This window comes from Haliotis rubra, unplaced genomic scaffold, assembly GCF_003918875.1.
Source record: "Haliotis rubra isolate DU_JTF1 unplaced genomic scaffold, ASM391887v1 Scf704, whole genome shotgun sequence".
In the NCBI taxonomy this organism is placed as follows: domain Eukaryota; kingdom Metazoa; phylum Mollusca; class Gastropoda; order Lepetellida; family Haliotidae; genus Haliotis; species Haliotis rubra.
The window spans coordinates 13515-31458 of NW_025767418.1; the positions used below are offsets into that span (position 1 = coordinate 13515).

Here is a 17944-nt window from a genome sequence, read left to right on the forward strand (position 1 = left end):
AATCTATTCCATGCAAGGTTTTAAGGTTATTTTGTTTTACGCCGCACTCAGCAGTATTCCAGCTATATGGCGGCGGTCTGTAAATAATCGAGTCTGCACCATACAATCCAGTCATCAACAGCATAGTATCGATCCACGCAATTGGGATACGATGACATGTATGTCAGCGAGCCTGACCACCCGATCCCGTTAGTCGCCTCTTACGACAAGCATGGATTACTTAAGATCAATTTTAACCCGGATCTTCACCATTTCCCATGCAAGGTAAAGACAAAAGGTCAAGACCAGAAACGAACAAGCCTTTATTAAACACAGAAACAGGTTCCATTCGGCCCTAGAATCTACATTAGCAGTGGAAATCTCTGGCTTAGTGCTGACACCTGGTGTTCACGAAAAAACGTCAGGATAAACACCCCGTTTAGGGCATTATCCTTGCCAAACCAAAACACATGGAATGCTGTCCATGGCTACTGTTCCAGACACAATTGTTCAGTGAACCTGTGATATAATTGGACTATTGATGACTTCGGTGTAAAAAACAATACTCGATCATTTCAGTATCAACGTGGGCTTGATCAAGGGTGTTCGGTGGGGTCCTTTTGGATCTTGCTATGGATATATCGGCAGTTTGACGTCTTCAAATATAATTTTTATGTAAATGTAACAGGGCTATATTAAAAGATTTTATTCATTGTTAAAGCTATGTAACGTGTATCACAGTCTTCTTTGTTGAGCAATATGATGAATATGGAATTGAAAACAAACAATTTCAAATATTAAATGTCAGTAATATCGGGAAATATTGTTTATGGTCTTAGGCAGAAGTATACAAACTATTATGTCACGGACATGATTATTAATATATATACAATACCGAGGCCTATTACATGGTCAAATGCAGGTTTACATTAAGTTATTACTTGTTTAAGTACATAAAAGTACCAACTCAAACAGCTAAACTATTAATAAAATTAATAAAATGAAACGCAGAACAGACGGACCACAAATCCGAATGACTGAAAGTTATCACTTATATCTGATGTCCGTTGGCAGTTACTTCCACCTTGTCTATATACGACAGGTTCAACAGAGGGTTTCCACATCCTCTTAGGTCAGACATTAAAACGACTGTTTCATTAAACCCGATCAGTACTCTCTTCATGTACTGAGAACAAGTTATGAAGTCTCCACCAACTCTCCCACCCCCCTCCTCCAAGTGACACACGCTCAATATATAACATGAACGTTGTAGTTTATATTTAAGTATTGTCATTTTTACTGTTACGAATTAGGAGGGTTTTCCCGAAATTTGAATCAGCTATTCAGGCGGGCGCCTTTCTCTCTGACTTTTCTGTTTCATCCCCCAGATCATCCAAGTCCAAATCTGAGAAATCGTAGTTCAGGTCCAAATCTGACAAACCCGATTTCAGGTCCAAATCTGACAAACCGGAAAGTGAAGAAATCGCGTCGAGATCCTTCTTGTTTTGAGACTCATCATCATCATCACTGGCGTCACTGTCCACCTCATCGATGTCTTTATCAAGGTCATCCGGATCATCAGCTTCATCCGTGTCCATTGCCAGTTGTAGTTTTAGTTGAACCGCTGCAAATATGTAATCATATAGTTATACAGAAGATATAAATGACACTTTGAACGCATTTTGAAAACACCCACACGCACGCAGTCACGCACGCACGCACACAGTCTCATATACTCTCAGATTCTGGCCTATAATTTCTGGTTTAGACAAGTATCATATAGTACAATCCCACTTTTTGAAGTCAGAGTGAAGTATAATGGTATTCTCGTGTTTGTTTGTGTTGCTCTTGCCGTGATAAGGCCACTTATATAGCTCTGACCCCCGCGCTAGGGCATGCTCGAAGAGCAAATAGGGTTACTGACCCGGATAACCCAAGCTACACTAGAAGGTTATTAGTCACATAACTTATCCCACTGGGTACCCATGTTCTGCTGGGTTAGGCAAATGTGCAGACACTCACTTGCCTATAGTGAGACCACATGTATCACATGGGCTTCCCTTTGGGGCAGGAAGAAGTCCTAGAAACAGTCAGGAGTCTAGCTGCCAAACACGGTCACCCATACAAGGAATCTTTCGTGACCAACGTTGCTTAGCCTCAATTTAGTTGTGACCTGAGCTCTATGTACAATACCACACCAACACATATTACAGGAATGTTGCTAAAAATGCAGCAAAACCATCTTCACTCACCAGTTTCAATCTGAGTGATATGTTCACTGTGAATGTTGATAGTTTACGACAAATGGTTGATTAAATATGTCATTGAACACTTACTGTCAGGTCCATAGATGTCAGGGAAACTGGACAAAGGCTTGAATGCTTCCCTGTTTGGGTCATCTGCAGATCCTCCTGCCAGACTCCACACCACTGGCTTCCTGAACTCTCGGAAGTAACATACCACATGGTAGCCATCTTTGGTGAGCGATAAATCTCGTGTCTGTAAGGAATGACAAAAGGTCACATTTATACTATAAATTATTTCCTTAAATACATCATTGGGCCCAGAGGTAATGGAAGAACCCCGAAGGGTGGCTAAATCAAACCAGTAAAGTGAAAAGCTTAAAGGAAACGATAGAAGTCTGTTCAACAGATTTTTTATTATACTGATGTTTATTAGGTTTCTTCAATACCTGGACATTTGGTAGATACTGAATAAGAAAAGTATAACACTTGATATGTTTTATGTACTCTGCTACTGGCTGATTGAAGTTTATCAACACTGTATATGTACATAAACTTACGTCATAATCCGGTGAAAAGGTGGCTATGGTCTCAAATGTTGTCCTGTCAATCATCTTGATCACATTGTCTTCACTGTAGGTTCCATGTGACATAAAGTAAGGCCCAGCCTTGACAAATGAAAGCTCAGCACTGGGATGTCCTTCAATTCTCCTTTTCATCTCTCCTGGGAAGTTGACAAAAAGGAAACAAGGCAGATGTACAAGGATGACAGTCTTTCAAGTACACCATCCATCCATCCATCTATCCACCCATTCATCCGTAGATCTCGATCTCTCTCACTCTCTCTTTCTCTCTCTGTTAGATTTCTGTACATGTACTCATGCCAATAATGGTTGTCACCCCTTCGATTTTATTAATAGGACTGGAAAATGTACAAAGAGAACCAGAAGAGATGATAGAAAAGCAAAGATTTAATATTCGCATAAACTTCTCATAATCCTAAATACACGGCCATGCAACATAGGCCAATCATGTGCCTCTTCTAGGAAATCATTCGCTTTAAATAAAGAATTCGTGTAAACTTACACATTGCGAAGACGTAATGTCAACAGTTTGTGGTAATGTGGGTTTCACAAAATGAAACGTGTACTGTCACGATAATGATAGAAAGAGAGTCTGATCATTCAAAAACATTTGTGCAATGTCAGTAACGTGTTGCTCCCCCTTGCGCGTCAATAAGGGCGATAATCCGGGTTGGCATGTTGGTAATGAGTTTGTTGACACCTTGTGAGGCCACATCGTTAAAAATTCTCACCAATGATGTCTCCAAATCGTCTATATTTGATGGAGGAGGATCCAGTTTCCTTATTTGACGGTCCATGTGGTCCCACATGTGCTGGATGGGATTCATGTCTGGGCTTTTGGCAGACCAGGGTAGTATGTTCACACCTTCCCTCGACAGGAAATCATCAACTGCTCGAGCACGATGAGGACGAGCATTATCGTCTTGCAGCAAAAAGTCGTTGCCGCAATCACGGCGAGCATGCGGCAGGCAAGTGTGGTCAAGGACATGTCGATAGGTCCGCTGGTTGACGTTCTCCTGTAGAACCAGTAACTCAGTTTTACCATTATAGTCAATGCCTCCCAACACAAGAACAGATCCACCTCCATCCTGAATGAAACCCTCAACACAGTCATCCCTGAACCTTTCTCTTTATGTCGACGTACTCGCACCCGCCCATCGATCCTGTTTAGCAAGAAACGTGATTCGTCCGTAAAGATGACGTGACGCCAATGTTGCAGTCTGATATTTCTGTGCTGCCTGGCCCATAGAACACGTAACCGCTTGTGTTCTGGAGTCAGGAATGGTCGACGCAGAGGTCTTCTAGCTCTGTAGCCTCTTTCAAGCAGTCTATTGTTCACGGTTTGACGCTAAGTCGGACGTTAATAAGGTGATCCCATCAGTCCCTCAGTGACTTTGAAGACAAACGGCGGTTGCGATGTACCAGACGGAAGAGTACACGGTTATCACGTTGCGAGGTTTTTCCAAGGGCGAGCTGTAGATTTCTTTGCAGTTACTGACTGTTGTGTTCGATAGAGTTTTTTTAATTCTCTGAACAGTTCTTTGCTTACGTTAAGTTGCAGACTGATCATGCGATTTGTAGCACCTGCTCGACTCATTCCACTGATTTGGTTCCGTTGGACGTTGGCTTCGGCATTGCAGGGACAAAAAGTTTCAACACCAAGAGACACAGGCAGAGGATTTATGGTCTGACAAAAGCATATTTCATTTTCAGTGCAGTTGGTGTGTATTGAAGCACGCACAGGTAGCGTTGTATAAAAAGCACGTGCTTAACATGCTATTGGGTTGACAAGTCGTAATTGAGTAAATGCCCGAGCTTACACGCATGTGAAACACTTTGGAACAGTTTGTACCATCTCTTGGACAATGTTTGACTTTTTGGTGGATGGTGGAGGGGGGGGACAGCCATTATTGGCATGAGTATATTACTTTGGGTTGGTCTCCAATATTGTAGCCATAACGCATATTTACACATGTACACGATGGATTAGATATAATTTGCAAAAGAAAGTAGTACCACTGTATCAGATTAACCTAAGGCTAATATCCAACCCCATTGTAAGTACAAAAGCTTCTATTAGGTTATATCCTGAACACCTCTGTTGACAGAAACACCCTTGTGAATAAGTGTATCATCATGTGTATGATATTGTGTTACCGTGTTCAGATGGATGTGTACTCCAGGCTGACCTACCTGTGTTCAGATCGTACACTCTAATGAACGCATCGTTATGGTTACAGACCAGGGTCCTGTTGTCTAGCAGTGTTAAAACATCTACCCCGAGATCCTCGTTGCCATCATCCTTTTCATATTTATGGTAGAATTCATAATCAAAGAATTCCTTGTGGAGGTTGTCTGAAAAAAAGTCCACGAAAATATTTGCATACATATGTCACGTCAGTAAGAAATAATACCTAACTTTGGCTGTCATCAGGAACAGATTTCATGTTCCCTAAAGGGCAAAATATGCTCTTTAAAAGTAGGGGAACAGGAACTTTCAATTTGGATAGGAAAACAAACTTTTCAAAGACAGACATCTTATGAATGCACAACCATGAGATGCACGTGCACAACGCAGTATCCCCATACACGTGCATGGGGTGTCGATAAATCACTGTTTACCATTAATGTTCACACACAACTTGTATCACACAGTTGTTAGTATTTGTTTCTAGTCTGTGTTTTGTTTGTTTGAAAATGGAAATTGTATACATGCAAATTTCACGTCATACACCAACCATCTTTCAAGAGCGATTACTGTACAAACGACTATTGTCATAAGGAACATTGACTGACTCCGATATCCAATTAAAAAAGTTCCCTTACTTTTGTCAAGAGTATAACTGTGAAACGTGTACACACAAATTTAACAAGAAGTCTTCACGCTGCTCTGACGAGTTGTACCTTACCAAGACCGACTACATGCGGTGACCTTGACCGACTACATGCTGTGACCTTGACCGACTACATGACGGGAGAACACAACATGCGACTCGACAAATTCTCTTTTTTGCAAGATGAACTGTGATATTATTTTATAGCCTCTGAAAAATCTGTCAAGAAATGATCGGAATCTCTTCAAATAATCGACCCATCATGTGTGATAGCCTCTGAAATTTCTGTCAAGAAAGGATCGGAAACTCTTCAAATAATCGACCCAAAATATGTCATAGCTTCTGAAAGATCTGTCAAGAAAGGATCGGAACCACTTCAAATAATCGACTCATAATATGTGATAGCATCAGAAATGTCTGCCAAGAAAGGATTGGAAACTCTTCAAATAACTGACCCATAATATGTGATAGCCTCTGAAAGATCTGTCAAGAAAGGATCGGAACCTCTTCAGATAATCGACCCAATCTTCTGGATTGCTGATTATGTTACTTTGAAATGTACTTGAAATGCATTTCTTAACCCAAATGGCATAACTTTGTACTGATAAAGTCCACCACGGGAAGAAAACATATACCTTCCTTCCTCGTACAGTCAGCTGGAGCTGGAGACACCCCTTTCAAAGCTTATACAGTGATCAGTTCTTGGTTATTTAAAAGAGTCAGTTTTGTATTACGAGTTCATCTGTTTAAGGTGAGCACAGCACATTAGGTGTTGTCAAGCTTTGGTACCAGGCATCATGAAATGAACATATGTTCCTCTTGTATCAGTGTTTCAAATCTGCCTTTTTATATATTCAAATCTGAATTGATACTTACTGTTATGTAAGTCCCAGCACAGGGCTATATAGTCTTTCCGACCTTCAGGTTCCTGTTGGGGATGTGTGTTCGACTGCCATACCAAATAGGCGTCGTCATCGGTGACTGCAGCATCGTTAATGTAGATGTAATCGCTGTTCATTTGCTGTGGACTGATCTCATACAAACATGTCCGTTTGAGAACGTCAAACACGTAGCAAGGGCCATCATCTGTAGCCGCCAACAGGACAGTGCCTTTCTCACCAGCCTGCAGGTATATTCATACAGGTAGATTTAGAAGATGCGAAGCAGACAGGTGTCCAATGAAATCCTTATTTTGATTTGTACTGTGTGTTGTCGAGTTCTTTTAACAATTGACTTGCCTTTGCACGTGTTTATGATGGTGCCACTGGTACGGCAGTATAACCTCATCTTTTCCCAAGCACGTGTTATCACCGCTTCTTGATGGAGATTCAATATCAATGCATTCTACTGGTTAATGGTCGAAAATGGTTAGATTCGTAGAATGTTATGCACTAATGACAAAATGATTCCCATCTTTGTCAAATTGGTGTACATTTGACATTAGGATCACTTCATCCAACACTAGGATACTGCTATTCATTGTAAAGCAATACGTGTTGGAAGGACATCTCACCGATTTTCTATGTCCTTGTCTGATCTGGTATACGTATTCAACGTACATAACTCTGATTCAATAGAATGGTTATTTTGAAATGTCTTTCATTGAAAATGCAGAGATTACGTTACAGATCACCATGCAGCTGTAATATCACAGAACATGTTGGTCATTAAGTCATACGTTTAAGGACGGTCAGCTTCAGCCTACCTTTATTTCATCAAATCTCTTTGTATTGTTTGACTCCATAATGGCCAACGTCTCTCCAGTTGCAAGATCATATAACTTGATTCCCTTGCGTCCTCTTGTTGGACATGCCACTTCTGAAGTGTGAAATAGCTATTGAAGTTTGTGATACTAACAGAATTGGGAGAGATCTACCCTATATGGTATAGTAGAAGGGTTCAGGGCAGTGAGGTAGCCTAGTGGTTAAAGCGTTTGTTCGTCACGCTGAAGTCCTGGGTTCGATTCCCCGCATGGGTACAATGTGTGAAGCCCATTTCTGGTGCCGTCCACCATTGCTGGAATAGTGATGAAAGCGGCGTAAAATCACACTCACTCACTCAAATAGGTTCGAAGAGTGGAAATCAATCCGTGAACTACTCAGAAGAAATTGTGATGAAAAAAATTTGTAACAGAAACTCGATAATTATGAAAAATATTGTGTTACCCGGATGACTTTTGAATTTTGCAAATAAATTAATGATAGTTACTTTCTCATTACAATTGCAGGATACATGATCAGACCTATCGTCAGAGTTGCGGCCCTTTGATGTTCCAGAAACCTATGATCGTTGGTCAAAAGTATCGTCTCTAGGTTTATCAGCAGCATAATCACTCACTTTCAAACCGCAATGTACCCCTATCGAAGAATGAAAGTAACAGCACAACAAGTAACATACGCGACTGGGCTTAAATTATTTTTATATTATAGTTCAATTATTTTATGAAATTTTCCAACAAACCTTTCTGGTCAGCAACTAGAATGAAGTCTGAACTATTTTCTGACAGTTTCCCTTCAAACGTCCTTAGGATCGTTCCAGATGATAGGTCGATAACCTTCAATTTTCTTTTAACTCGTACTAGGACTTGCATGCTGTCGTCAAGGGGGATAACTGTTGACAGCGACAAGTCCTGAAAGACATTCAATCAAAAGTTCTGTTCAGACACTGACTTTCATAGACAACCTCCAAATCTATTATTGAAACGTGATACAACAACAAAGGATATTCTAAGGAATCTTTGATTCTATTCTCTTATCCAAAAGTTAGAAAAATAATTAAATTCAATGTTTATTGCTGTACTCACCACTTTGATATGCCGGACTACCTTCTTCAGTGGCAGATCGTAAACCTGAAGGTATTTCTTCCTGGATCCACTGGCTTTCAACAACACATATCGAGGGTTTGCCAGAGTCATCAGCTTCCTTTCAAAACACAACCCGGTGGGAAACTTGTTAGCTTACTGACTGATGCTATTGATCAAATCTATTTTGAGGGTTATTATTTACTTTACAAATTATGTTTCGGTGACGGGTAGACAAAGTGAGATGACACATGTGAGTTTAAATCTGAGAATGAGTGGACGCTTAGTCTACGAGTCAGAGAGCAATGCCTAGGAGTTATTACAGTGACTATTCTGTTTCGAGGACACATTCAGGATTACAATGGAGGTAATATCGAACCCCTAATCTAAACACACGTTGGTCATGCCTTTCCTTCAACAAAAATGAGTGAGGGCACATTTGACAGCTGGATTCACTGGTCGATACTAGGTCCTATTTAATGTGGTTTCAGGTTAAACAATGTAAAGTCATGTCTTTCTGTAATCAGTAATGCTTGTCCACAGAGTGCTATTTGCTGTGTGTCTAATTTCATGTCCGAGAGCTAAGTAAAATGAACATACATGATTTTAATGGGGTTTTGTTTCTTTCCGTCCTTCTTGGTTTCGGAGTGCTCTTTCACAGCATCGGTTTCATCATTACTCTCAAGGCACTCTGAGTGTTCCTCGTTTTCTTGATCGTCACTGTGAGACTTTGCCTCCCTCGTCAAATCCCAGATTCTAACCACTCTGTCATCGCTGAAGGACACAGCTGTTGTTAGGTCCTTCATCACCACATCAGTAATGCCTGTTGAACATTAAAAGTGTAATCATTCTCTGAAGGCTTTATTTAGGACTTCTGCATGTACAGCTAACACAGGCACACATACACCTAGACAAAGACACATACACACAATTACATATGAGTGTTATATAAAAGTCTAATCTTTCTCTGAAGGCTTCATTGTGGACTTCTGCATGTACAGCTAACACAGACAGCAAGACACAATTGTGTTTATGATATACATTAGATTACGCTTACTTCGAACCTAAAGAGGTCTCTACTTTTTGATAAGTCAGTAGTTTGTTTATTTACAGAAAATGGTCGGGGCAAGCAAATCATCATATCCATCGGTTCGTTACAAGCGGATTCGTTGTGATCGTTGTTTAATTTCGGGCGGTGGGGTAGCCTAATGGTTAAAGCGTTGGCTCGTCACGCCGAAGACCCGGATTCGATTCCCCACATGGGCACAATCCCAGATAGCAATGTCAGTTGGGCCAATGTTGGTCCAACATTGCTATCGAACAAACATTGCTATCAGGGATCTGTGAAGCCCATTTCTGGTGTCCCCCGTCGTGATATTGCTGGAATATTGCTAAAAGCGACGTAAAACCCAACTCACTCATTCGTAGTTTAATTCACATTATTTTCAAACAATAATAAAGGTAACTTGTTTGAGTGGCATTTTAGAAGTTGAGACGTACAATATATAACAAGTTTTATGGATAACAACTTCTTTATTTTCGTGAGTGCGACGTTTCGATACAGATTCTTGTACCGTTGCCAAGCAAGAGTGATACATGAAGTGTAGGAGCTGCATATATATACTGTATATAACAATTAAACAACATAATAGACAAAGGAAACAACATAATTGCCATGATTGGCTAAGCAGTAAGCTGATGAAGCCAGTAAGTGCATAAAGGATAGTGAGTGGAAGCCAGATGATGTTAGTTACAATGAGATGTTTTATACAATGGATGCGATGTTTATAGCAGACTGGGCTTGGTGGAGGAGTGGATCATAAGCAGATGGAATGAGTATCCTTGTCACGGTTGATGGTAGGCGTTTGATGTGAATGGCTTCTGAGGCTTGCGAGTGAAGTCCGTTTGGCTGTTGGCGAGAACCATCGCCAACAACCAAACGGACTTCACTAAACGCAAGCTCACAGAAGCCATTCACATCAAACGCCACAAGCCTACCATCAACCGTGTGACCAAGGATACTTCATTCCATCTGCTTATGATCCACTCCTCCACCAAGCCCAGTCTATTGTATAAACATCGCATCCATTGTATAAACATCTCATTGTAACTACATCTCTGGCTTCCACTCACTATCCTTTATGTCCTTACTGGCTTCATCAGCTTACTGCTTAGCCAATCATGGCAATTATGTTGTTTCCTTTGTCTATTATGTTGTTTCATTGTTATATACAGTATATATATGCAGCTCCTACACTTCATGTATCACTCTTGCTTGACAACGGTACAAGAATCTGTATCGAAACGTCGCACTCACGAAAATAAAGAAGTTGTTATCCATAAAACTTGTTATATATAATAATAAAGGTGACACTTCCAACAGGGAACTTGGTACGAATCTTATAAGAAGAAAGCAGACACTTTGTGGTGTCTACACATGAGCCACGTTATCATTGTGTTTTTTACGCTGAAGTCGATAAAATCACGGGTTGAATATATTGCAACAGCTCAAAAAATTACAATCTCCAAACATATACAACGGTATTTAAATGTAACGAATTTGTTCTGAGCATATGTTATAAGTAAAAGACGTGTTAACACAGAGGAAACCATACCTTGTCCTTGTTCAATAACTGTTGATCTAGATCCAGTTTCTAAGTTCCATAAAACAACATGGTGATTGCTGGGGAAGTACAGGGTTTTCCCATCTCTAGTAATCTTGAACTTCTCAGAGGAGTCTTTTTCATTACCTGTAAAAGTATAAGAAAAAACGATCGACATAAAGAGCAAGTTACGGAGCACAGATGTAGAAGTATGTAGACTACAAGTGTAGCTTTCCCTTTAAAACTTGAGCCATTCACTTTGATTGCGCACTATTGTATCCTGTATTCACACGCTGTTGTATCCTGTATTCATGACACTTCAGTTTTCCACCTTGTTACATCTAGTGGTTGATGGTTTCTTCCCACCTTGCTTCATTTAAGTAGATGTATACACTGTAGTTTTAACGCCACTGTCAATATGTTAGCATCACCTTCAATATGATGACCTCACACTTTACATACTAAATGGACTAACCTGGGTAGACACATTCCTGCTCCAATGTTCTTGTGTTGTATACCTGAAGGTCGTTTTTATACATCTCGGACAGGTAGAGTCGGTGACCGCTGAGGGAAAGGGCAAGAGCGTCAATTGTGTACTGGTCTTCATCACCATCTTTATCTTTGAACTTCTCGAAGATCTTTTTCTTTTGAATGAATTGTGACGTTTCGAGATCAAGAACGAATATCGAGTGCTGGTCATCATCAGCTACTGCCATGTATCGCAGACTCCCTGGGTTAGAACAGAAATAGAAGCCTCCTTCATCAATAAAGACACAGAGATAATCTCTCCTGATTTGAGAACTTTTGACTTAATGTCCGTTGATATTACATGGATTTGTATTTTTGTGTGCTTCGATTATTGGAGATGTACTGGTTCACTATCCAGTGAATATTGCAATTGTAGCTACCTACCAGCACATTGGGAACTGAAACCAAATTCCTGTTTTCTTCCAAGGAGAGTACACACAACCGTCTTTTGTAGAGTGCCTGTGTCAGCTGCATAAAGTGACACTGACTTTTCATGGAAGGTTCCAAGGATGCTGTTGCTCTTTCCTCCAACACAAAACAGACGGTTTCCATCTTCTAAGTGTATATTGTACAGTGGGGTGCCGGTTTTGAAATCATAACCAAGTATGTGTTCATCTGGATGAACAATTATTACAGAGTCATCGCAGCATAGTACAACTTTCTCCGGATCTTCCCCAACATCATCCATTGACCGAACCAATTTTCCACTGCCAACATCCCAGACTTTCACAGACCTGTCATAAGCACCTGGGAATACAAGATGTACAATCCATCATTGACAAAAATTGAGTTTCTTTCGTTGGTTCTTTAATGATGTACTCGGCAATATTCAAGCTTTGTGGCGGTGGTCTGTATGTAATCGAGTCTAGGTGAGACAACAGTATGAGCATTATTGATCTGCGCAATTGGGATACGATGACATGTTTTAATCAAGGCAATGAGTCTCACCATCTGATCCCGTTAGTCGTCACTTGCGACAATCATGGTTTGCTATAGATCACTTCTAACCCGTTTAAACAACTGAGAGCAACCGAAATAAAGAATAACTACAAATACAATCGTTGATGCTGTCGCGTTACTTGACATTCAATGACAAGGTTACTAAAAGGACTTACATGTTACAACAAAATTGGAGTCATTGGTCATATCAATTCCATACACGTCTTTTTTGTGTCCGGCAAGACAGTTCACCAGCTGTCCACCGGGTTCGGTTAGGACTGATCTGTCAGGCTGAAGGAAGTACCCTGGTGCCGTCTTACAACCATCTCGGAGATTCTCCAGGCCATCCCATACTTTGATCCTTCCCAGCAGCTGAGATGGAAGCTCGTTGGGATAGGATACCAGAGCATCTTGGGACAACTGAAGACTCTCTCCAACAATCTTTAGTTCTTGGTCATCTGGGTACACATTTCTGGCAGCGATAAAGTCCTCTAGGATAGGCCTGGATTCAATACATGCAATAACAGGATTTTAAAATAATACTCACTTTGTTTTATATAGGCAGATGGGTACATGGTTCAGTGTCTGAGTGTACCATTGAGCCATCAATACAGTTGCTACCCCCTTTGCCTTGTCTAACCAAAAGAAGTGGTTGTCTTCAGCAACCCATGATTAGCATACTGCTGAGGAAAGCATTAAAACACACCAAAAAAAAACCCATGACAGGCAGTTTGGATTAAAAAGGATATTACCAAGACTGGTTGGCTGGGAGTAAGATTAATGTGTATCATAATAAACTGTGGACTTATGGCTCAATGGACAACACTCAGTGTTTTTGGTACAAATGTATCAAAAAGTTTCACAAGTCCAGACTATAACAAATTGCCCAACACATGCATGCTACCATGTTTCTGTAATAATCTCACAGGACCGACAAACCCGATTTCATGTTGCCTTTGATGCAGTTTACCTTAAACCTGATGCATGTAGTTTTGACAGAAGGAAAGCAAAGTTCATCAAACACTCCTCCTTCAGGAGACCCAACTGCTTGGCCTCTGTCCGCTGGTAAGGAAGGTTGTTCAGTTTTCTCAAGTTATAACCTGTCTTGAATTTGTCTGGCTGTGATGCTGGCTTACGGTCAGCAGTTTCTTTGTTACCCTTCTTGTCTACGTATGGTTTAGCTTTACCTGAAGTTTAACATGACCACCATAAATATACAACGTCCAGGTAATGATGTCTCAAATGTCTGCCTTAACAGATCTCATTGGGCGTAAAGGTATAAACGGTAGTGAAAATTACATGAAAGCAACAGTCAGTGGTGATAAAATTGGTTCGCCAAAAAGAAAGGTATAAATGGAAACAGACATGTATCAGAATTCAATGAGCATATTCATAACCATGTGATTTAGGAGTTTAATAATTTTCCATATCAGCATTAAGTAGAAGACTGAAGAAATGATCAAGGTTGTTTCCCTTCCACCCTGTTACTCACCGTTTGCCCAGGTTCCAGCAAAAAAATCAGCCAGAGTTCCATGCATTTGTTGGTTGAATTGAGGATCAGAGCAATATTTGTCTGTAGCAGCCTCAATGAACTGTCTGTGATACCAGAAGAAGACCCTCACTCCATCAGCTCCTCTGTCCACCAAATACTGACCAAGGTCTGCCTTCAGCCTGACCAGGAGTAGAGGCGGAAGTCGCCTGACAGGTGGAGTCCAATACATGTACACGTCATTGAGGACATCATCGTCACATGACAGGATGTCCTCCAGCTCACTCTCCGTCAAACCCGTTTTACCTGAAGAAGAAATCGTCACTCACCCATTTAATCGAAAATCTTATTATTGTATATTTGATGATGTATATTATTTACCTTAAAACTAATGTTCATTTAATCAAGGGTTTCTAACTGCTGACATACGCCTTTAGGCCATATATATGTTAATCCTTTTCAAAATATATCTACAGTCAAAGTGTACTTTTGATTTGCAAATGAGCTACCGCATTTTGACATCTTTAAGATCTGGGAAAAGTCGAAGGTAACATTGTTGGTAGAAATTTACTACTACTTGGAAATAAACAGGTTTGGTTTGGTGCTCACACACCGATATTCAAAATGAGGTTGAACCTGCTATCTTAACCCACGATCAGCGTATCCTTGTACCCAGCAACACAAAGTAGCACAAGAAATTGAAATTTGCCAGTTGACATGCACGTACTAATACTTACTCAACGTTAGATATGCTAAAGCTCTTGACACAAAGATTTTTCCATGAAGTGCTTCAACCCTTGAAAACAGGGCGTTGATACTTCCACGAATGGATGTTTGGAGAGTTGTCTCTGACTGGGGTGCAAAGGATGACCATCGACATGCCTCATCAAATGACAGTTTCAGGAACAAAGGAAGTGGACACTTCTGGAAAGCCCCAAGGACTGTTTGTCTCTGTTGTTCCGTCAGATCACGACGACCCACATCCAGCCATTTGGTAAGAATGCCCTCAACGTCTTTGTCTGCGAGCTTTGGCACTTTAAGGAAATTGTCCCTTTCAGAATACATTTCCTGAAAAAGAATATGTAGAATGCAGCATGTACAATGCATGTAAATATCTTAAATTAGGTGTTTATTGTTGATTTTGACTCAATAACTGAGGCAGTGTCTATCTAATTTCCTTCCATTTACCTGTAATCGAGGAAAGCTCTCATACTGAGGTTCTGGTAACGTTGACAAGATCATCTTCACATTGTTGGGGAGTTGTTTCGGTAGCCAGAAGAGTTGGCGAGCGCCCCCTGATGGGTCAAACTGATCAAGTGAGTCCAGCAGGAGGACCAAAGGCTCATCACTGGTGGCCAAATTCAGAGTCTCGTGGAATATTTTGGTCAGTTCCTTTGTATCCTTGGACATAAAAGAGCATAATATTAGTCGAAGGCTGAATATTGAGAAACGTGCATTATGTCTTTCAATGTTTGATGGATTATTGTTGTTTGCCAATGAAATCTGTCTCTTTGTGAAAATAAGAATCCATCAATTTCTAGAGTACTTTGTTTCCCTATTTTAGACTTACTTGAAAAGAAAATACTATGAAAAGCAGGACTATACTCTGAAGTGGAGATAACTGTCAACCCACTGGGCTATTACATGAGGAAGAAACATGTCTTCACCCACGAGACTTTACTGTGACAAAGAGACGTATATTAAAGATGGAAAAGAGTCACTTGTTTAGCACTCCATGACATCATGAAGTAGTAACAAAATCTAAGCCAAACAAAGAAGAATTCTTTGAAGAAACCAAACAGACCACACTGAGAAATAGTGACAAATCCTTAACTACTCAAGGGAGTCATACTCCTTTTATACAAATATATTTTGAAAATGATCTAAGTTTAAGAAATATGTTCATAATAAACTTTAACTTAGAAACAGTGAGGAAATACCATGGGTGACTGTGTAAAAGAAAACACTAGAATTGGAGGAAACGTTAATTGAATCAAACAGTTTTGCAAGCGATTAGCCTTTTCATTAAATAGTATGGAATCCAATCAGCGTTACATGAGTAATGGCTGTGCAGTGAAGAAGAGAGGAAGATCTGACAAAACAAAGGGTAGCAGACACCGGTCCTTACAGCAGGAAGTTCATCTTCTATCTCTTCTCCATAAATCCTGCAAATCTGTGACGTCACACTGGACAACAAGGCACCAATGGTTGAACTGTCCGGAGTAGTTCCAATGAACCTGAAGAGTTGGAATCAGTGGTGATGTCCACCCTCTGTACAGTATATTTATTAACAATGCTGCATAAGGGCACAATAATCATTGCAGAAACCACAAGGCAGCAGCCAAGTTTACTTAGTCGCAAATGTTGTACCTTGGTTTACTTGGAACCCTGGAATCCTAACCAAGTGCCTATAATTTCTGCTTTGTTACTTGCACATTTAATTACTTCCTTCTTAAGTTTTGTTTCATCTCTTATGATGGGAATTAACTTAATGTGTCCAGAAAAACCTGATATTTGCAAAGTAATAGCAAATATTTTTCTCACATATTTGAGAAAACACGTCCTTGATGACAATTTAGAGAAAAAACACCACTTGTGGTTAATTTCTAAAAAAGACAGGAATAATGCCAAGTCCAAACGTTGTCTTATTTAACCTTTGCTGAAAAAAGTATCCCTTTTACCTTATAACCACCCCAGTCTTGCTGCTAAAGCTTTGTTGTGCTAAAGTAGCTGCCATGGCAACGATAGATGTCTTCCCACACCCTGAGGGTCCGTGTACAATGAAAGGAGTTCTGGACGTTCCTTGGAGGTATTTCGTTACGAGCTGGAATAAAAGGCAGGTGTAGTACTGATGTACACATATAAATAGACGCCAGAGTATAAACCCAAATGAGGAATCCTTTCATTACTATACAGTTCTGACAAGTTGTGTATTGAAGAGTAACGCCAATGTTATTCTTGCTGCCTCTAACAAAACCCTTTCCACATCCATACAAAGTATCTGCCGAGTAGATTATACGATCCCCACTTGATTGATTGATTGATATGAGGTAGTGATGGTGGCAGGTGTTCGCGGGAAGATGAGTGATTTCCACAGTTATTTGTGGCATTCATCACATACTCAGACAAAAGCAAGTCAATTGTTTGTTTATAAACTCGGGAACATTTCACAAGTTCAAATAGAGACATGTCTTGGTGTCAGCTGATGCTTCACATTTACAAATGTTCTCACTATGTCTACCATACACCTTTTTGAAAGCTCTACTGTAAACTTGTATATGGCTGTTTTCAAAAGGAATTTTACGTAATCAAAGCAACAAACATACGTCTAGCGTCTCCTGTCGTCCATGGAAGGCTTTGCATTTAGACTGACAGAAGACTGTGTGTTCCACAATCTCTGCATACAAAGGTTTGGCCAGGTCGGTTCTCTTCCTGTCCTCAATTGCCTGCATCACCTTCTGTGAAATCTCCTCCGCGAAGTCCTGACACAGCTGTTGGATATAGGCCTCGTGTCTTTTACTCTTTGTGGGGTCGACTCCTTTTGACAAAAAAAACAAACAGAATAGAAACTCCTGTATGTCTAAATTGTCTTTCCACAATACGTTTGTTGATTCAAAATACAAAATATCTGAACAAAATAATGTACTCACCATTGGCTGTCCATTCGATGTTATATGTTTTGTGGTTTTCAGAACGCAACAGACTGGGGAGTCTTCTGTCTCGCAGATCTACCAAGAGATCGTAAGATTCCTGGAGTCTATCCTCAGGTCCAGTGCATTCTGTAATCATCATGATTCTTGTTATGTTCTTGTAATGTCCCTTTTGTAACCTTCGTTATAACAATGACCTAACATCTTCCTAAGTGCACCATGGTATATACCTGCGTTTGAGAGTATTATAAAGAATGGTTTCGTGTGATATTTAACAGTTGGAAATACTATATAA

The 17944-nt window shown here is 40.2% G+C and overlaps 1 protein-coding gene across 1 annotated transcript in view; it reads right to left on the reverse strand.

The window, feature by feature from the left end:
• Positions 1-1032: 1032 nt before the first annotated feature.
• The window catches only part of LOC124258963 (NACHT domain- and WD repeat-containing protein 1-like), a 110141-nt gene continuing 93229 nt past the window's right edge, over positions 1033-17944 (reverse strand). The window contains exons 7-27 of the mRNA XM_046693031.1: positions 17650-17778; positions 17326-17537; positions 16681-16823; positions 16128-16236; positions 15188-15400; positions 14737-15067; positions 14003-14305; positions 13481-13697; positions 12687-13012; positions 11956-12318; positions 11519-11773; positions 11056-11190; positions 9041-9263; positions 8444-8561; positions 8101-8269; positions 7346-7458; positions 6517-6763; positions 5000-5161; positions 2783-2946; positions 2316-2478; positions 1033-1603 (exon numbers count right to left, since the gene is read on the reverse strand). Of these exons, the coding sequence (XP_046548987.1) occupies positions 1323-1603; positions 2316-2478; positions 2783-2946; positions 5000-5161; positions 6517-6763; positions 7346-7458; positions 8101-8269; positions 8444-8561; positions 9041-9263; positions 11056-11190; positions 11519-11773; positions 11956-12318; positions 12687-13012; positions 13481-13697; positions 14003-14305; positions 14737-15067; positions 15188-15400; positions 16128-16236; positions 16681-16823; positions 17326-17537; positions 17650-17778 (4376 nt within the window). The 3' untranslated portion in view covers positions 1033-1322. The remainder of the gene's footprint in view (positions 1604-2315; positions 2479-2782; positions 2947-4999; positions 5162-6516; positions 6764-7345; positions 7459-8100; positions 8270-8443; positions 8562-9040; positions 9264-11055; positions 11191-11518; positions 11774-11955; positions 12319-12686; positions 13013-13480; positions 13698-14002; positions 14306-14736; positions 15068-15187; positions 15401-16127; positions 16237-16680; positions 16824-17325; positions 17538-17649; positions 17779-17944) is intronic.